This window comes from Populus nigra, chromosome 1, assembly GCF_951802175.1.
Source record: "Populus nigra chromosome 1, ddPopNigr1.1, whole genome shotgun sequence".
NCBI classification, from domain to species: domain Eukaryota; kingdom Viridiplantae; phylum Streptophyta; class Magnoliopsida; order Malpighiales; family Salicaceae; genus Populus; species Populus nigra.
In genome coordinates, this window is record NC_084852.1 from 42,669,783 (window position 1) to 42,691,978 (window position 22,196).

General features: G+C 31.7%; 1 protein-coding gene and 1 long non-coding RNA gene across 2 annotated transcripts; one reads left to right on the forward strand and one right to left on the reverse strand.

Moving 5' to 3' along the window:
* Positions 1 to 2,793: 2,793 nt before the first annotated feature.
* Positions 2,794 to 6,128, forward strand: LOC133693628 (uncharacterized). The gene is made up of 5 exons (XM_062114875.1): positions 2,794 to 3,039; positions 3,155 to 3,275; positions 3,373 to 3,817; positions 4,500 to 4,627; positions 5,521 to 6,128. The coding sequence occupies exons 2-5, from the start codon at positions 3,195 to 3,197 to the stop codon at positions 5,986 to 5,988; spliced, it is 1,122 nt and encodes a 373-aa protein (XP_061970859.1). The 5' UTR covers positions 2,794 to 3,039; positions 3,155 to 3,194; the 3' UTR covers positions 5,989 to 6,128.
* Positions 6,129 to 20,648: 14,520 nt separating this feature from the next.
* On the reverse strand, positions 20,649 to 21,513 carry LOC133690798 (uncharacterized). The gene is made up of 2 exons (XR_009841502.1): positions 21,331 to 21,513; positions 20,649 to 21,213 (listed from the first exon to the last, which is right to left on the reverse strand). It is a non-coding gene; the product is annotated as an uncharacterized LOC133690798 (long non-coding RNA).
* Between the last annotated feature and the right edge of the window lie 683 nt (positions 21,514 to 22,196).

Genomic DNA, 22,196 nt, shown 5'->3' on the forward strand with positions numbered 1-22,196 from the left:
TTTGTCCATCATAACATGGATAATTGTATTCATCAAAATAAATAGGCATACAACGTAGCAAATGAGAGTAACATAAGAATACCAAAATATAATTTAATTGCTCAGGTTTTAAATTTATTTTTGAGATATTATTTATTCAAATTTCATAAATTTCAGGATTACTAAAGGTTTACATGATCATTAACTTCAAGACATACAAGATTTATCGAGCTGTATGCAAGGTTACCCGAAAACCAACATTAATAATAATAATAATAATAAAAAGAAATGAAATAAAGAGAAACATGAACTATACAGTACTTGAGAACATATACTTTTCAGTATATATTTACATAATTGGAATTAACTAAGCTGTATAGTAACTATAAAAGACTTTTCAACTGGTTGCTGAGTGAATTCTGCAGCAGGATATTCTGTAGGTGATAGTTAAGAAAATTATACAGTACTTTGAGACCCATGTCTAGCTCAACCTAATTCTAAAGAGAAATTCATTTCCTAGCAGCCAACAAAAAAAATAAAAACAATTATAGACTCATGACATCTAACTAACTGGTTGTTTTTATTTAGTGATGATGACAACTATTTGTCAAGGTATTATTTTGTATTTTAGTATAATTTTATTTTTGAAAATTTTTTAAAAAACATTTTAGCTTCAAATTATTAATTTTTGTTTTTGAATTGTTTTGATGTGTTAATATTAAAAATAAATTTAAAAATAAAAAATAAAATTATTTTAATATGTTTTCAAATAAAAAATATTTTAAAAATTAATTTTTATTACACTCTAGAACAAGTAATAAATAGATTAGATTATAAAATTAAATTCTTAACATACATCAACACGGTTAAGATTTCCATTTCAACAAGTCGTACAAATTTAGACCAAGTAATACCTTTGAAAATTTCAGACTTTTGGCACCCAACCAATAATATATATGCTCTTCTATTTATCCATGATAACAACCTTTCCTTAAGCAGGCTTGATCCTGAAATTAATTTCTTCTTTGTTCATAAATAGCCAAGACTTCTATTTGCTACTTGTTGTGCTAGTATAAAACCCTCAAAACAGGGTAAGCTGACTTGAGGGCAACGTGACCGACGTGCACCGCCGACGCCACTTGGACATTGCCGTGCAGCTCATTGATTGAGACAAGGTGCTTATGGTTTTAATTAGCTCATTTAATGTTTTTGCCAATTTGTAGGTGAATTGACACTATTTTCACTCCTCTAGTCAACCCTCGTGTGGCTTGCGAGCATGAAAAACCATGTCACCGTGAAGAGGATAACATACTGTGTTCAGTCATAGCATGCTTTGCTGGGGTTAGGTTAGCCTAGCCTAGCCTGCACCCATCGGGTTTGTAGACTATCTGCTTAACCCCCAACCGAAAAGGGGTTTAAATTGACCTCCACTATAACAGAGGTGGCTTATAATGAGACCAGCTCTTCAGACCTCGTCGCTCTAAGCCCAGCACTGCTGGAAATGGGCCATTATCTATCCTGATTTCATATCTGAAACGAGCCTTACTTTTTGCTCGAAGGTTATGGGCTCCCCAACAAGAAGAAATAGTGAAAGCAATCTGCCGGCTTCAAAACCCTAGTTCAGAATATGTTTTTCCTTGCTAAGCGATATAGAGTACAGCAAATATGCTCTTCCCAGCAAGCCATCACGTCTCAAAAATGGGCTCCTTCTAGTTTGGATTGGGAAGTCTGTTAGGAGAGCTAGGAATTCAGACTCAGAGGTAAATGTCAAATTGCAAAAATAGGCATTGGGCTCCTCACATCTCTTACTAAAAACATAAGCATCTGGGCATTCACATCCGTTTGTTGGCATTAATTTGTTCACCAGGTGAATATTAAGAAACAATGGTATTTCTTCTTCTTCTTCTTCTTGGGCGGCATGGTGGCAAGGCTTATTATGTAGCCACTAGATTTATAGCAGTTCTCAACGGACCAAAAAAGCAGAGAGAGTTTTGGGGTGTTATACTGACAGCTTTCTCTATCAAAATTAAACCTTCCATTGATAAGATTATTCAAACACCCTTGTAAATTTTTCTTATCGCACATCAAGATATTTTATGTCTATCCATTTGCATTTTCTGATATGACATTTTTTACTTTAGGAGTACAAAAACATTCACTGAGTTTATATAAAAAGTACGTGTTTTACAAAGATTATATATCTATAATATTAATTATACTCTCTATGCAATTAGATTTGATAATATGTACGCTATATAATTTTGCATATAATGTAATTTAGAAATATAATACCGTAATAATTTCTATTCAAAACGATGAGATGCTGTTAAATTTAAAAGACTTCAAAATAAATTCTTAATAAAAAAAAATCAAATGGATTAATGGTACTAATTAAGTGAGAATTAGATTTCGAGTTAATATATATAATGGAGTCTTAAAGATACAAAAATATTTTAATTGATTTTTTGGATAAAAATATAAAGGAATTTTGACAATTATGCCAAAAATCTTGATTTCTAGCAGCTTCTCTAGAATTCTAAGTTGAATTTAACGGTATGGTTCAAAGAGTTACATACCAATCTCAAGAGATTGATACGGTGATTGAGGAGATTGGTTTTTTTTTAAAAAAATTATTTTAAATACTGAAACCATTATCTAAAAAAATATGAATGCATTATAGAGATTATCCGAGAGTAAATTCATTTTGATTGGTATGAAAACTAACTCGAAGATAAGATATTCTTACGGTCATCAAAGTGAAATATAAATCATAAAAACGGTCTGCGGCTCCCAACTCCCGGGGGCACAAAACGGTGTGTGTTGCATCTACGTCCAAAACAATAGAGGGAAGTGAAAGAGTCAACTGTCAAACTGAAGAAACCAAGAAATATAAGTTCAACCGCCTAGTACCTCGTATCTATTTCAACTGCTAACCCCTACAAAACAAACGGAACTCTTCTTTGCTTGGGAGCTCAGCTCCATGAGAATCGGAGTTTGTTCCGTGAAAGATTCAAGCAGAAAAATCTTACCAAATAGATGCAAACAACTGTCAAATCATAGGTTAGTAAATACTCCATCCTTGATTAAACTCTTTGCTTTTATTGTTCTTTTTTCTTAAAGACGCTGATGTAAAAATCGGGAACTTTTTTTTTTTTTGCCCGAACTCTGTGAACAGTGTCAATTTATAGTGTAGCAAACTGGGATTATCTCAAAACATGAAAACAAATCAAGTTCGGTTTCTGGGTCTGATTCTAGTACTACTTGCAGTTGTTGTTTGCTCTCTTGCTGATTCGAAGGTAACTTAAAAAAGAATTAAACTGGACTTTTGACGGGTATCTATTGTTAATTATGTCAGTGATTTAGATTAATTGATTATGGATTTGGTTGAACTAGGAAAGTGCAGGCACTGGTTTAGATCCGAAATCGGATGCTACTACTAATGCTTCAAAAGAAGCAGGAGGGTCAAATTTAAAATCCAATTCAACTGAGGATGATAAAGGAAAGGGAAAGGGAGGTCAAGTTGATAAATCTAAGGATGATAAAGCTGATGATTTGAATAATATTAAGATGGATAGCCAATCTGGGTCCAAAGATAATGAAAATGCGAAAGAGGATAAGGGTAATTCAAGTGAGGAATTTCAAGCAAAGGAGGGTGATCATAATAAAAAGAAGGATTTGAGTGGTGGGGAAGAATCCAAGGATTTCCCTGAAGAGAAGAACGATGAAAGGGATACTCAATCAAGGAAGGAGGGTCCTCATGTTGAAGAATGCGATCCATCCAATAAGTGCACGGACGAGGAAAACAAGTTGGTTGCTTGTTTAAGAGTCCCGGGAAATGGTATGCATTTCGTCTGATTGGTACTGACATGTTTCATCTTGGTTTCGATAATGCTACACTTTTTGGTGTTCACAGACAACCTTTCTGATGCCTGCTTTTATATGTGTATGAAGTATTGAAGTTGACTTCATTAATTGGCCCTTTTCTGTTAATGAATTTTGTGATCCTTGTTTGAAATCTCATTGTTAGCTACTCTTGTCTATGAAGAGTTTGTTCAATTGTTTTGCAGCCAAATTTGTGAGAATGTTTGAGGGAATCCTCTTGAAATCTTCTAGTGTGATTTGAGGATGAAGGTTGTAAATTTTGCATGTTCTTGATTCCGAAAAAATTGGACTCCTGAAGTAAATTTTATCTGTGCCAATCCTTTTTTCAGTTTTTCACCAGAATGAGGGTTTTCATAACAACTTAAATCAACTAAATTAAATAACCCTTGGAATGTCTAGACGATACGAGTCTTGGTAGAACTTGTTGTTATGCTTCTAGTAAAATTTCTATATGCAGTATGGGAATTATCATTTTGGACATAATGAAGATAGAAAACGGAGAGCTGCTTTTAGTAGAATTTCGATGTGCAGTATGGGAATTATCATTTTGGACAACCTTCTGTCATGAGACTGAAGAACGTTTTGTTTATTGCTTGTTGGTGTTGAAATATCTGGATTGACTTCTGTTCTATTTCCAGAATCTCCAGATCTTTCACTGTTGATTCAGAACAAGGGGAAAGGCCCGCTTAATGTTATAATTTCTGCTCCAGATTTTGTTCACCTGGAGAAAACAAAGATTCAACTCCAAGAAAAAGATGACAAAAAGGTATTTATGACTGATACCAAGTAGTTATTGAAAAGATTACGGAGGAGCATGAATTTCTGCCGCACTTTTGAAGCTGAACTAATACTAAGGATTATTTTTCCTTTTCGTATCATGATTTTTTGTTGTCTGCTGGTTCATTTTCTACAGAACTGTCGTAGATTAAGACTATCTTGCTTTTCTAGATATCAATCTTGGAGGGATTGATCTCTTCTGTAAGAATCTAAATGAGGAAATATGATGATAAGAATCTAAATAATGAAAGGTGATGAGGTAGAAATTATTAAAAGCTAATGTAGCTCACAGCTCCATTGTAACTTGATAGAAGGGGGGCGTCTATTCATGTTGGTAAAACTGGAACTGAAGTGGCAACCTCATTGATTGTTGATAGAACAGGGAATGCGATGCCAAGGGGATCCTCTCCCAACATAAACTCTGATTATTCGTTTACAAGTATATTCAACCCTTCAATCCATAGGTATTCATTAGGTATTCAGTCTTGTTGCGATGTCATGTAAGACTTGAAAACAACTGAGTTGAGAATGAAGTTTTTGATCTGCATGAACAATGTGTTGCTTCGTTATTGTAATTTATCCAGCATGGAAGACCTGCCTTCTAAAGGCGTGTGAATGCTTCTGTGACCAACCAACTAAAATTAAGGGTTTCTATGCTTTGAGCATGCCTTGCTAATTTGGTAATGGTCCACGTTTCCTGCACAAAGATTTTTCATGTAATATTTGATAATTTTCAGTCAAATAGGTAATCTAACAATTTCTGTGCTTTGAATACGATCTGCATTTCTGCCTTGTTTCCTAGATATGAAAAATATCTGATAATCTCCCCGTTGAAATTATTTTGAATTTATCTACTGTCTTTTGGTTGACGCTGCTGTTCAGGTGAAGGTTTCCATCACTGGTGGAGGAAGTGAAAACCTGATTGTTTTGACGGCTGGTAAAGGTCAGTGCAAGCTTGATATAAAGGATACGATTGCCCACTATTTGGGCAAGGAGCTTCACAAGTCCCACGAGTCTGCTGATATAATAAACTCCATGTCACGAACCTCCACCATTGCTGTTTTATCCTTTGCTGCACTGCTGATCCTGGCATCAGGTTGGATGTGCATCAGCTTCCGAAGGAAGCACCTTTCCTACAATAACCCTCGATATCAGAGGCTAGAGATGGAGCTGCCGGTGTCAGGTGGGGGGAAAACAGAGTCCAAAACTAATGATGGATGGGATAATAATTGGGGTGATGATTGGGATGATGAGGAGGCACCTGAGGCGCCCTCGCTACCTGTTACTCCAAGCCTTTCATCTAAAGGCCTTGCTTCGCGACGGTTGAGTAAGGATGGGTGGAAAGATTAGCTGCCTAGGTTGACGCAAACGTTTTACAGGGGAAAATTCTTAGTTCATACAGTTTCTTTTCATTAATTTTTGTTTCCTGATTTGTTCTTTGGCAACCTCTTCATTTTCTTTTCCCCAGTGGACACACAAACTTCAAGAAAGTTACACGTCTGATTGTTTAGTTTATTATAACAAAATCATATATATATATATAAAAAAAAAAATTGGTGCAAACGTTATTTGTAATAAGCCTTTTAAAATATAACAATATCATCTTAGTTTAGATGTATTTCTAAATAAAATCAAAGTAAATAAATTTAATAATCTTTCAACAAAATAAATTTAAACTCTAGATTTAAAAGGTATATAAAAACTTAAGAAATGAGGACGAAAACATTAAAATTGAGATAAGACAGGATATGTAAAATTAGGAAAAGTATAATCTTGAACTCTCCCTTCACTTTATTTTTTGTAGTTGATTTTGAAAGTTAAACAGTTAAAGAATTAATTTTTATATTACCCAACATTAATTTCAATATTATTAACTTTTAATTAATCACCATAAGTCCATAATAGAACCTATCTTTTTAGTTGAATAAACCTACTAAGGTTTTGATGAAAAAATATTGAAAGAACTTATCAAAATTTTCCTTTCATGGGTTGGACAAAATAGTGGGTTCGATTGGAAGAAATAATTCTTCATGGACTAAATCTAAATCCAAATTTAAGTTGCTAAAAAATAATTTTTTATGGTTTAGAAAATTATTTTACAATGAACTCAAATAGAGCCTAAAACCCTATCCTGAGCATAAGCTGGGCCAACACATATATATGGCTTTACGTCTAAAACTTACTTTGCTTATATCCTTTCTCTTCTAAAAACTTGGGTGTTTTTAGGCCCAATCTTAACTCTTCAACTATTCATTATATAAAAACTAGAAAAGTTTTGTTTATTTACAATATGGGATAAAGTTTTTTAAAAGGTTTTAGGTTTCACCAAAACATGTTAAACTAGGGTTCTTTGAGATTAATTTTTCATTCATCTGTAATTTGTAAATCATGTTAAGATTCTATATTAAAGAGCATATGTATAAATCATGTTAATATTCTATATTAAAGAGCATATGTTGGAGATTAAAATCCAACAAAGTTTTTAACTCTAAAAGTGAGTGAATCTCACTTTTAATTTGGCATCAAATGTTCTCATTAACCATGTTCTTTAAGCAAATCTCCAACAATCCCTGATATAAATGGAAATTGTCTCATCAATTTTAAAATGACTCAAAGATTTATTAAGATATACTAATTTGATATAGCACTATAACATGATAGGTAGCTTTTGGCTTCGAGCCTTCCTTAGTGAAATACTATCGGATTTACTCAACTAAATAGCAAACGCAATGTCTTGAACTATTCAACCTTTTATGCAAACCAAGATTATAGTACTCATATAGTTCTCTACCTAGAGATTTTATTTGGTTCTCATTGTTGTGTTCATTTTGGCCCTGAACAGTTCTTGGATTTATGAGAGTTTTAAAGAATTCAGCCTTTATCAAAATTTTTAAAGAAATTACCATATTTCCCACGCATATAGGTGATCTTTCATAAAAAGTATTCTGTTATACTCCATTTCGTATATTAAGATATGAAAATCATTAAGAGCACTACTCACTCTTTATCACATTACAACTAGCACTTGTTTTATCATAAGAATAAATAGAAAATAATAATTTTCAAGTGCTGCTAAGAATGTTTTATGAGTTAGTTTTTCATTTGAATCTAAATATTGAGATCCAATTAACTAGGTATGCTTATCATCATTACATTCTTTTATTATTTAAAGGTTTTAAGCCTATTTTTCTCGATGAATTACACACAAACTCTTTTGGCAAACCTTTAGTTAACAAATCCGTAATATTTTTCTTTGACTTTACATAATTAATGAAAATAATTTCATTTGAGAGAGAAAAATTTTAATGGTATTGTGTTTATGGTAATTTTTCTTAACTAATCAATTTTCCAAAGACATACTTATGGCTAACCTTAAATATGTTTTATTTTCTAAATTTTTTCCATTTCAATTTCTTCATGGTTCCACCTCATTCACATCGACACAACCAACAAGTTAGCCTTTTATTCATTCAACATGCTCATATAATAATGTTCCTTTCTATTCTTACACCATAATCATTTTTCTCCTCATACAAAGAATACATAATTCATTCATAGCAATACAAGAACTTATTTTACCACTACATCTTCTATAAACCCTAACACTTACATAATTCTAATTTCATCAAAACATGTATTTAACCAAATTTTCTAAATTTTGTCAAAACTAGCAATGGATTCAAAAAGTAATAAGTCATCCTCCTTAGATTTCATTTTTGCACCCAATGGTTAGAATATAAACATTGTCTTGTATAATATATCTCAAACTGAGAATGATACAATGGTTAAATCTTCCTAGATTAGAATAAAATTGAGCTAACTTGAAACTTGGTGAGCTACTATTCAACATGAGCAACACCTTTCCAGTGAGTGTGTTTCCAATCTCCACCATCCATAATGAAGACAACATCCAGCCGCATCACATATCCAAACATAGACGTGATCCAACAATGGAAGAAAGAGGACTCTTCCGGCGATCGAAATTGTAGGTGTGTTTTCCCTTTGTTTCTTATAAAGAAGAGCAAAACAGTAAATACATTGTTACAATCAACATGAAACATTTTGTGTCTTATATTACAGTGCATCCCTGATTCTTTTAGGTTTTTCTAGCATTAACAATATCATCCCTAGACAACAGTAATTTGAAGCAGAATTTTTCACTGCACCAGTATATGATTTTGTTTGTTTTTGTATTTAAAAAATGTGTTTGATAAATTTAGAAATTTTTTATTTTTTTCTTTGCTTCAAATTAATATTTTTTTTGTATTTCTAATCATTTTAATGCGTTAATATCAAAAATAAATTTTAAAAAATAAAATATATTATTTTAATAATAAATATTTTATAAAATAACCACAATCAGATTTTTAAATACAATCTGTCTGCATTACTTTTGGAGGACAAAACGCATTGTTTTTCATATCATGTTCTCCCGTCTCTTCTATCGCCCTACCTTGTCATTTTTATTCAAACTCGCCATCAACAATATTTATTAAAATCATCCGTGTTTTATTTTTTACAAGAAAGCAAAATAATTGTCCTATTTTTCATGTACACAGCTAGGACAGCAGAGCTAGGATCAACTGGGCCGTGTACTTACGTGTCAATGTTTTATTAGACCACCTATACGAAGCACGTGCAGTCGCCCTCCATGTGAGGTCTGAGGAGGACCAGCTCGTTGTGGGTCCCAACAGGCAGATTTGTCAGATTGGCACGTGCACTCACATGAGTTAGTCCATCCTCTTACGTGTCCTGTTTCCCCTGATTTATAGGGCCAGGAAATCACCGTTGATTGCGATTAAAGATCGTGGGCTTGGGCCCCGCAAGTCAACGGAAGTGACGGTGGAAAATTGACGGCTGAGATCCGCTTTGAGTGAAAATAATTACTTTTTATTATGATAAAAGGATTTTTTAGATAATTTTAAAGAAAATTGCATCAAAAATGGATTTCCCTTCAAATGATGGACTGCGACCAATCTCAATAATGTATGTTGTTTGTTAGCACTTAAAAGGAACACTTAGTAGTTAACCCAGAATCACAGAAGCCCATCAACTCGACCGAAGGCATTCCATTCTATGATCATTGCGACCAAATTTAGCAATAAGTACATTTCATTGACAATCAGATCAGATGATCTTGAAGTAAACCTACAAGCTGCCATTTTAAAATTGAAGATATTCTTTCATAGACAGTTGGAAAAGACCAAAATTGCATGCAATCCGGCTAACCTGCACATGATCAGATAAATATTCGGACCCAAAAATTGATTACACTGAGAGGGTGATTGTATTTGAGGTGGAGGTGGAGTTTTGTGTGTGGGATCCATCAAAAAAGATAAAAAAACAAAAAAAAATAGTTTTTGTGATTGAGTTTTGTGCATAAATGAGTTGTACCCAACCTCAATCTCAACCTCAAAAACTAAAACAAACACACCATTAATGGGGACCGATAGAAGCTCAGATTTTAGTGTAGGATACAGAAGTCTTTGTAATTGTAATATTGGTTTTTTTTTTAAAGTATTTTTTTAAAAAAATGTATTAATATATTTTTTTATTTTAAAAAAAATTAGGTATTAATACTTTAAAATAATTCAAAAAAATTAAAATTTTATTAAAACTCTATACAAATACGGTCAATCCAAATTTCATTCTCAATGTACAACTCACCTTTTATTTTATTTCTAAAATTTTAAAATAGCGAAGATAACAAGTACAATATATCATATCATATTTTTGAGTAAAAATCTTTCGCAGTCTACCTTCAGTCCCCAGTCTCAAACATACGCACTTCAAAGAGTCCCAAAAACAAGAAATTTGGGACGCTGCGCTCATTGTGGGGCTCCATGACCTCAGCCCCCAAAATGCTGAAATAGTATGTGATAAAAACAATATACGTCAGTCAAATAGGATAGTTTAAAAATATAAATATCACATTTCAATAATGTCCCACTTTAAATACATAATATTTAATTTATAATTGTGACAACTGATATTATGTTCATAACCGTAAAATTAATAAAATACTATGTTTTTAAATTGTGGATCATTTTAAAAAGTGATTGGATATTTGATAAAATAATTAAACTGTGAGTAAAATGATCAGATTATTTCGGCTACTATAAGATTTTGGATCATTTTTATGTTTTAAGTTTGAAAAAAGATTATAAAATTATAATTTTCGTTAATATAAAGTTTTATTTACTTTATGATTTTAAAAACTTAAAATATTTATAAATTTATCAAAATTTGGACAGAATTTTCTCTATATAGAAACTATACCCAAAATTTTATCACTCTTAAAAAAACTTGCAAAAAACTACAATAACCGCAATCAACAAATTTTAATTAAACTCAACATATTCTCACATTTCACAATCACAAGTTGCCCTAGAAATGAAAAAAAAAACATATATACATGCAAAATGAATATAAAATAATATAATATTCAAGTAATTTCAAAATATATAAATATAACTCATCTATTTATCTATATCTAAGTTGTCTATTGAATGATTCGGGCTCATAAGTAGCATGACCGGATTCATTTACTTAATGTCGTGCTTTAAAAAGACAATAAAGTCAAATTATATATGATATTTTACTAAAAGAATTTAATATAATATATTTTTAAGTTTATTGTGCTAATTTGAAAGTAATCAGAGAAATGTGCCCTTTGACCTCTGGTTAGTTTTTATTTATTTATTTATTGTAGACAACATTTATTGAAGTTATAAAAAAAATCAAATGCTTTCGAAAAAACCTCTCATAGTTTTTTTTTTCCTTGCAATTTTAATAAATACTATATATAATAAAGACCGTGAAGAAAAAATAAATAACGGGACCAATGAGGTCAAATAACACGTGTCACTTAGTTATATAATTCAATTAACATCGTTAGCAAAATCATTAACCAAGACCTCACCTTAAATAAATCGATTCAAGACAAGAACTCAATTATTATTTAAGTTGGTATTAAAAACTAATAAATCAATTGCTTACAGCACATTAATACGGATTCGGCAACATTTCAACATAAAACAGTGTATTGAGTTAGTTCTCTGGCATTAAAGTTTTTTTCTCAATCAAGATTGGTGGCATATTTAGAGATTTTTCCCGGTAATCTTTGATTCAAGCTTTGAAATGGAAACCTAGAAATTAATTTTTTTTAAAAAAGTTTTTAATTAGCAAAAAAAACCATATAGAGAGGTGGCACCTAGTCTCTTTGGATGGTTCTCTTCTCCAATATCACATCTTTTTACTTACAAACTATAAGAAGTTGGGATCTTTGAACTTGATTAAAGACTGCATGCGTATAAAATTAAAGTACCAAATCAAACTCATACGAGGTCATGAGGAATCTCCATGCATGTGTTGGGTGGGTCCATAAATGGTGTATATAATATTTTGAATATTCACGCAATAAGGAGACCACAAAGGACCATGAAAACGACGCAAATAAGTTTTCAACCATGCTAGTTTGGGGTATATTCCCTAATCACTATGTTATTTTTTATTTTTGTAAAAAAAAAAAAACTATTTTTTTTATTGGGGTACTAGGATTTTTATTCTTTATTCTTACCAAAAGAAAATGTGCACACGGAAACAATAATGAATGCTATGATTGTGTCTGCTGCTGTGTAATGTTAATAAGGGGTAAAAGGATTTCAAATGTCACAACGAAGAAAGAAGGACCCAGAGATTAAAGCATGTTGTCGGATTTCATCAAGAGCTTAACTTTCAGTAATTTACTCTTAAGTTGTTAATTAATTGGAACATGATCTTCTTAATAGGTTTCTTAATGAGAGGACAGGCTTGTAGTTGCACAAGTAGTGACTCTTTGCTATTATTAATGTAGTTTTGAGGAGGAAGGGGGGACTTCTTCCGGTGGTTATTGGTAATTAATAATGCTAATTATTCCGCATCCGAAATTATTTTCACAAAAACATCATTTGATAGATGAGCATGTTAATTAATTTAAGAATTTCACCTATCTCCAATACGAAATATTTCGAAAAGTGATTTTATAAAAATAATTTTTATGGTAAAATTAGCATTATAATTTTCTCACCATTGATTCGTAGACTTGGTAATGCCCCATGTAACCTTCACTCCTTGATTTGCATCCTAGGGTGGGATGATGTTGTCATTATCTTTTTCCATCGAATAACTCAACAAGTTCTAACACCAGTTGATGCTTTTTATAGTAAAAGATAGAGAGTCGGGGGTTGTCGCAACTTAAAAATTACATCGCTAAATTGTAGAAAAAGAAAATAAAGTTTCTCAACCCCTGAAGTTACAACCAAACTATAGAAAAAATTTTGATTCAATAAATTTTGAATGTCAATAATAATAACCTTAATAAATAGTTCTAAAAATAACATACAAACTATTTAAATATAGCTAAAACTGACCTAGATAATAAAACATAAATAATAAAAAAATATGAAATCTAATTGATAAAAAAAAAACATAAATAAAACATACCCATTAGCATTGTTCATTGAGAAGTGTTCAAGAATATTAAAGTCTTTTCACATGATTCATTTGTTATTTTCAAATCGATCGGAGAAAAGTAAATATTTTCTCCTCTTACTTGCACAATGAAATGACCATGATATCCTTGGAAGCAAGAAATTTAAACTTGGCTTCAAATGCTATTTTCATAATGGTTTTTTCGTTATTATAATTTAAGTTGAGAGACAAATATTTGATATTTGATGAAATATAAAAAAATAAAAAAAAATTAAAATACAGAGAAAAACAATGAAATTACCTTTTAAATTATGAAATTTAAGGCTTAGGCCAAAGAGTGTTTTTATTTTTTCACAATGGTGTTTTTTGTAATTAGAAAGTTAGATCAAGGATAGTTTTTGTAGTTAGCTAAGAAAAAATGGACGTGCACATGTGCAAAACTCGGAGGCGTATGGTAGGCGTTTGAGCCTTTTGGGTGGCACAAGCAGCACCTTCTAGCCTTTAAAACTACCCTTTCATCATGTTTTTGAAATCATTGTTGTGTGCTCTTCCTATTGGTGTGATGTGTGTATTCGACGGATATCTGATTTGTCATCGGCGGGCCTTTTATTTTTTTCCCTTTCTTCTCTCTCTCTTCCCCCGAAAATTATAGCTTGACCCTTTTAGTTGTTGGTATTTCAACTTCAGTCTCTATTCTTCTGGTTTCTAATTTTTACTCTTGATTTTTTTGTAGAAATTTTATTTGTTTTTAATTTCATCCTTGAATTTCAATTTACGACATATTATATTTTTTAATTTGGTCCTTATTCTTTGGATTTCTAATATTTTTTTTACCTTGGCTCATTTATAAAGTTTTTATTGGTTTTCAATTTCATCCTTTAATTCAAATAGATTGTATTATTTATTCAATTTGGTTCTCATTGTTTTGATTTTTAATTTTTTTCTTGGTCCTTTTCTAAAAGTTATTATTCTTTTTATTTTCACTCTTTAATTACGACATTGTTTTTATTTTTCATGTCAATTTTAAGCCTTATTTCTTTTAATTTGTTTGTCCTTTTGCTATATTGTTTTTTTTAGTTTCACACTTTAATTAAATATAAAATTGATTTTGTATTTTAATTTTGATCATTATCTTTTTAATTTCTATTTTGTATAATTGCATTTTTTTTAATTTTTTTAATATTTGATTAATTGAGAATTGTTTTCACAGTTTTTTTTTTAAATTGGGTGTTTAAGATCTAATGACTCAAATTTTAAAAAAAAAACTTTATAATTTTTTTTATCAGATTATTTTAATTACACATGATGTGGACTATAGGTTTAACGAGATATTTTTAGTTGGCTCGGAACTGAGGAGGGTGATAGAAGTGGACCCTTAGCTCTTCCACCATAAAAGCTTTCACCTTCTGTCATTCTCAACAGAGAAGACATGCACGTATCATAAGAGATCAACATATATAGGCCCATATGTCTCTGCGAGGGGTTCATATGCACGTGTAAATGTGGACCCGAAGGTTCACCAGCGTCAAGCGTGCGACTACCTTTTGCTCTTGATGCTGTTAACTGCAGTGTTAAAGGTAACGGAGTCCCCCCCCTCCGGTTGCATGCGGATTAGACGAGTAGGGAACCTATGGTTGTTCATGGCGAAGTCGCCATTATTATCGCCATGAGGATGAGGCCTTCATGTCTCAAAAGCAGGAAATATCTTTTATTAGCATGCTCATGGTTTTTCTAGCTGGTAACGGGGATGAAAAACAGTTTGTGCACTCCGAAAGGAACCCCAGGTTGGATTGAATTAGTGATGTCAACAGAGATCTATTTAACAGGATAAAACGTCTTTTGTTTTTTTCTCTACAAACGTCTCCTCGTTTTCACGCTTCATGGGAAAAAAAAGTAATTAAACCTCTATATCTTATCTACGATCGACATCAGGTTCGCCACGTTTTTTTAGGTAAAAAATCCCTGTTATTTGTAATTTAAAATATAAATAAATAAAGTATATATATGACCTGGAATTAAAAAAAAAATTAAGATCCATGGTTGATTGGATTCACTATTCACCATAATATCGTAATTATGATTTTACCTTTTTAATGATCTTTTTTTATGGTTTAATAGTCACTATGGAGACAATTACACAGTGTAATTATATTTTTTAAAAAGCTAAATATAAACATTAATTATATTATTTTTAAAAACAAAAATGGTTAAACATGCATAACTTTTTCATCTTTTCAATTTTTTTTAAAAATAAATAAGCTGACAAGGGGCGATTTAATCTTTTAGTTAATATAAATATTATTAAAAAAAATAGTTAGTACATATTGTTTGGAAGCGTTATTTTTGTAAATAGTTGGCCCGCGACACATAGGATGGAACCCTATCTAGTACCATCTAAAAATCTTCCATTCTTTCTCCATGCGCGTCTCTATATATTGATGTAAACGCACGAGTCTTCAATGGAGCAACCTCAAACGAAGCAAAGTGATGCACCCAAATTAAAAACCTTTCTTTTTTGGAATAACCCATTGGATGTAAAGGGATTGTCTCAAAGAACCAAATGCCTTTGGTTTCTATCCTTCAGCGCGATCCTGTGAACAAGAAGTTAAAAGAAAAATGGAAAAAAGTTCAATGGAAACATTAACTTTACCTTTTGAAACAATGAATATTGGGGTATGGGAAGGGTCCTTCCAGCTAGTGACGTGAGGATTTATGATCCTCTGGGAAGAGTAGATACAGGATGCAAAGTAAATTTTTTTATATATATATATAATTTGAGTGTCTAGATCAATTTACGTAAATTTTTTTAAAAAAATTGTTCTTATTTCATCCATAAAGATATCAAATTAATGAATATGTAAATCCTTTCTATTTTAGTTCATGTTTTCTTCCATTCAAAAATTCTCATATACGGATCTTTCCCTTGTAGCCGAACAAAATGCAATACTAAAAGCATTAATCAATTATAATATTATTTCATATAAACTAGGTCTCCATTAAAAAAATATTCTTAATGAATTTTACTCTTTTTTTATTATTATTGTAATCAAGTTAATTGGCTTTTTAAGTTTTTTGGAGACGCGCTAATTAAATTGGATCTTGACATCTTGACGGGGACGCTCTACAAATTGCCGAATGAAATCCTAGCTAGTAGTTCAAAACTTCTAGCCAAATCAACATGTATATGTGATTCCTGATTAGATCACAATCCCCGGCTGCTAATTCACTGGGCTGTCATGTTGGTATTAAATTTTTCTTTCAAAAAAATAGTAGGCTATTTTACTGTATTCGTTTCACATTTAAAAGGTATTTAAGAGTGTGATAACGATTATTTTTTAAAATATATTTTTTAAAAAAATATAATATATTTTTTTATTTTTTAAAAAATATTTTTAATATCATCACATTAAAATGATCTGAAAATATAAAAAAATTATTAATTTAAAGTAAAATCAAATCAAATTTTTTTAAAAAATACTTTTAATATCAGCATATTAAAATGATCTTAAAAAATCAAAAAATTATTAATTTAAAGTAAAATAAAAAAAAATTAATTATTTTTAATATCAGTATATTAAAATGATGTAAAAACATAAAAAAAATAATTAATTTAAAATAAAATAAAATCAAAAATTTTAAAACACCAAAAAAAAAAAAAGGCCCTGCTTATCTTACCGCTAAGGATTAGCATCTTCTTTCAAGATATTTTTCAGCCAGATTGTCGGGCCTTGTTGAGGTGCAAGAAAGTGACCGTAGCCAAAAGATATGAAGCACAAATTAATATCCCCATGTTGCCAATAATCCTCAATCCATACAAATGCTTCTGTTACCCCTCACTGCATGAGCTGTACTCTTATTGCCTCTCTCTATTGTCGGTGCTCCATGGTGTGATGTCCCTGGCAGTCAGTTCTGATTAACAAGTCCTGATAACTTGACAAGCAAACAATACTTGGCGTGATAACTAATAAATCTTCAGATTAGAAGAAAATCCACAAGTGGCAACACAACTGGATCGACTTGTAAGAAAAAAAACTATGCCGAAGCTGATTCAAGCTAGCGTACACTTGTTTTTTTTTAATAATTAAAAACAAATTGTAGAATACGTACAGAGATATGGCTTTGTTCATCTGAGCTTTGATTCATTGACTGGATTGAAAAAATAAAAAAGGCTCACCACTAACTAATTAAGTCTCAAACTATGAAATTGAAGCTAAGTGGGAATGCATGCGTCAGGATTTCTAAACTAGGAGACTCAACCCCACAAAAAGCCAGAACATGGCGCATTATTTTGGGGCGAAATCTGCCATGGTCTCAATAAACAGTTGGTTTCCACTCATGAAAGCAAGGAAGACTTTCGATTCCTAGCTATTTTTTTCTAATAATCAGTACAATCTTTTATAAAAACGTTACCTTTGGCCATGGTAGCATTCACATTTCACTTTTATAGTCGTGCTGCATTATTGTACCATTTTTGCCCTAAAAAGTAAAAACTACCACGGCCATCTTTGATTTGCAAGATCTGTCCTCTTCCACGTCTAGATGGGACCCATTTCCTAGGAATTAGTACTTTTTGCAGGCGGGTACGATCTAGTTAGGGTACTGAAAGATTTTTGGAGAGTTACCGGCTGAAATCCGATCCAGTAGTTAACCTGATTTAATGATTGGGTTACAGGTCGAATAGGTTGATCCGGGTTAACCCGAGTCAACCTAAAAAAAATTATTACAGTAAATTTGTTACCCTACTTCTTCACTCTACCAATAATATAACCCATCTTCTTCACTCTACCGGGTAAGTTTTTTTGTTATGAACTTATAAAATGTCTCTTCATTTCCTTCGCTCTATTTATCTTCTACTTTTTACTTCTTCTATTTTTGACAGATCTACTAAAATCTTTCCTCATTTCCTCTTCTTCTTAGGGTTGCTTTTAAAACCTAAATTTTCTTGGTTTTGTTGTGTATTCTTCTCCTAATAGATTATTAGGTTAATGGGTCTCCCTCATCAATTACTCTTTGGCTCTTCTATCTATCAGTTCGAAGGAGAGGATAGCTTTAATGAAAATGATAGCTTAAGTGATTCTGTTGGTGCTGTTGAGAGGTAATTTAATCTCTATTACCAATTTTGATATATTGTATTGTTTAGCATTAGGGTTTTTGGAATAGCTCGATATTTCGGAAGTAATTGTTGGAAATTCTTAATGGAATGGTAAGTTTGTGTTTACGGCTGTTGAATATTTTTATTTATAGTAATTGTTAATGGAAATTCTTAACTGTTGGAAATTCTTAACTGAATGGAATGATAAGTTCTTCTTCTTTAATTAGGTTTTCTCTCTGGATTGTTCGTCGTTTTGGCCTTTAAAAGCCAAAACGACGTCGTTTAATGTTTATGTATATATATTAAAAAAGAGGTCGGGTCTCAGCCGGGTTTACCCGGGTCGCCCGGGTTCCGGGTCAACCCGCCGGGTTGACCGGGTTTCGCCGGGCCAACTCCTCACCGGGTTTTTACTTAGACCTGGACCGGTCCCAGGCCCGGGTCGACCGGGTCCCAGGTTGACTCGCCGGGCCGGTTCGGATTTCAAAACTATGATTACCAGCTATGCAGTTTTTAGAATAAGATTGTTTTTTTTTTTTAATTTTTAAAGTGTCTTTGACATATTTTCATTTTAAAAAAATTAATATTATTTTAATGTTTTCAAATTATTTTAATATATTAATATTAAAAATAATTTTTTTAAAATAAAAAATATTTTAAAAAATAATTACTACCTTACAACCAAACATCCTATTACCATTACCATGAGAAGAAGTCCTATTTTGGGACCACCGACAGCCGGTTACTACAAGCGTGTGGGAACTGGGCAGTGCTGCCGTGGCCGTGACAGAGCCGGAGCCAACCGGTAATTGCGGAGGCCTGTTTCTTTGACTTTATGCTAAGTTAAGTTTTAACTGTTCCCTTTGTTTTTTCTCTCGGAATTAAAGATTTCACTTTCATTAAAAAAAGAAAAAAGAGTAAAGAGCAATAATAAATTAAGATTCTTTCTCTTTTTCGGCGGAGACCGTTGATTGCGGTTGCAATACAGCATTCTGACAATGGGATGCTCTTTTTGACCGCATCTCCTATCCTTGTTTTTTATTTTATGGCAGCAGGAAAGGGTGTCTTGGTCAATTTTTTATATTTATATAAAATGTACTAAAAAATATTGGTAGGCATTTATTTTTTAGTCAATTATTAATAAATAATGATATAAGTCATTAATCACCTCAAGTATCTATGTCACCTTCCTAATTTATTTCCCAACAAGTAAAACAACAAAGAAATAAAATGAAAGTCACTACAAAATATATTTTTTTTAAAAAATAATTATTAATAATTGCCTACATTATCAGAGAGGGGTGGTTGCGGTGGGGGAGGAAGGAAGCAATTAGGGGTTGTGAGAAAAAGGTTGTTTTTATAGTGGGGTTAGGTTTTCAGCTTTCTAAAATTAACTGCCTTAGAAATTCATTTGGAATCCTACATGCGATATAGTGCGATTAATTTTATATTAAAAATTTATTTTGATATATTAATGCTAAAAATAAATTTTAAAAAATAAATCATTTTGATATTTAAGAAAAACTTTAAAAAATAATTACTGATAAATTCTCAATCACCAGGAAAAAAGAAAGAGAAAGAGATGAGGGGTAAGTGTTGTTAGCCAAGTTGTCGGGTTTTCAAATCTTAGTTGGTGTGGTTACAGGTCAATCTTCTGCAAAACTGTGTCAGGCAAGATACATGTGTAAGTGCAGGAGCATTCCCACGTTTTCATGTCCTTTATGCCTCATCAAATATACTCACAGGATAATAATTACAGTTTACGGGTTATTTGCAATAATAATAACTGTTATTTTTTTAAATATGTTTTTTATTTACAAATATATTAAATAATATAATTTTTTTCATCTTTGAAAATTAATATCTGATACCAGCAAGTTAAAAAGATAAAAAAAATTGAAGATTTTATATAACTCTAGTTGCATTGCTGGCTAAACAGTCACTAAATTAATTGTTGCTCTTATAATAGACCACGTTTCCGGTAGGTGGCCACAGCTAAATTTTTGGTTATTGGTCACGTTTTAGTTCTGCTCTCCAAGGTGCATTCTAACGTATTATTTTTAGATAACAGGCTGTTTCGTCTGGGCAATAAAATCACGTAATTAAATAGTGTCTTGATTGATGGTTAAAGTCTCAACTAATTCTTCTTTCGCTATACAACACTTAGGGTTTCTACCCAGTTTTTGATGTCCGAAGCTAGAAGCTGGAGTGCATTGAGATATGTTTGTGTCTAGTACAACAAACATTATTGACGTGGGTGGGGTATTTTAAAAAAATTATTATTATTCTTTGCGTAATATGTATGCTGTGTTTTTTCGCTGAGATTTTCTAGTTTTTAATTAAAGATTTGGAGAAGAGTTCAAAATGCATTATGAGTTTGTATCAAGCTGAAAATTTAATGGAAGATTTTAAAAGTCATGTTTTCTACAAGATTAAAATTTTAAAATAATTGAAAATTGAAAATATGATCTTTAAATAAAGGCTGAAAGTTACATGATTGTCTTTGTATTTTGTTTCTTTTTTTCAAAATTGATATACCTTTTCCTCTCACTCTAGCCATGATGAAATTAATTACTTCACCCGAAAATTCGTGGACTTCATAATGATTAGATGGTGAGAAGGTGTGAAACATGAATGTTATTCCAGGCAGGCACGAGTATCAAACTGTAATAAAGCGGTGCTGCGCTGTGACCTGCGAGAGAACTAATTAATGGGATGTTTCCTTTTTCTCAATTGAAACAGTCATTTCTTCCTTAAAGTAGAACGGTCTGTGGCCCATTTACTGACGATGCACCATCTCCTCGTGTTATGATGCACAAGTTAGCAGGTCAAAATCCTCGTAAATTTAATTAGCATATTTTCAATGTAAACAGAACACATTACAGAAAATATATATCTTGCCTTGATTCTTGCATGATGATGTGTATACGCTGCTGGATAATTTGCTGGCCAGACAGCTTCTTTACCTCCCCCTCAAGTTCCACCACCTTCTTCTTATGATTTACGTTCTCCATCTGAACAGAATTATGAAGTGAATAAAAGACACCAAGACAAAAAACAGAGGGGGGGAATAGCTCAACAGCTGATCCACTGAAAAGGAAAAGTGCAAGGCACAGGCTTCGGGTTTTTACCTTCAACATTTCTTTCTCCATCTTCAGTAACTGATCCCGCCGGTGAAGGTTTTCCAATGCTACTTTTGCAGCAACCAGCTCAGCATGTTTACGATCAATTTCCTCTGGCCAACTAGAAAACAAAATGTGAAAGAAAATACATAAAATAGCTAAAGATTTAAGTGGACAGAGTGCCAACCAATATTTGCAGGTTTTTGCTTTGAAACAAAGGATGCCCACCCTCGCTTTTTAAGCTTGATAATTTCCTGGTCCTGTATGGAAAGTGGAAATTATTAAGAGAAAACATGTGGGTTCCGAGGTAAAATACCAAAGCAAAGAATATCTTTACATGAGGCAAGAAGGTACCAAATTAATCTCTTTTTTCTTAATTATTATTATAGGTGTCCGGACTGGCTTGCATACATCTCCACTAATTTTACGGGTTCTAAAATTAATGAATATATAAACTTCTAATGATCCTGAAGTTTATGAGACTCAAACTAGTGACATGTAGAAAGTAAATATAAAACCTGACCAGTTAATCTATACTCCTCAAGATTAATATTCTAGTAAATTTATAATTCTTTTAATCGTGGTTTATTGATTTATATTAAAATCAATAACATTTTTTTAAAAAAAATATTATTGTTAATAGCAATTTTTTTAAAATTATGCTATTTTAAAAAATATTTCAAATTATGTTATTTTAAAAAAAAAACACTTTCAATATCTTATTTCAAAGGAAAGCATGGCAATGTTCATGACTGACCTCTTCAATTAACCCAATTATTTTTCTACAACATCTAATCTTAGTCCACAATTTTTTTTATCGTGGATTTCACCTTGAAATAAAGAATTTAATCAATTTCATCCCCATCATATAAGAC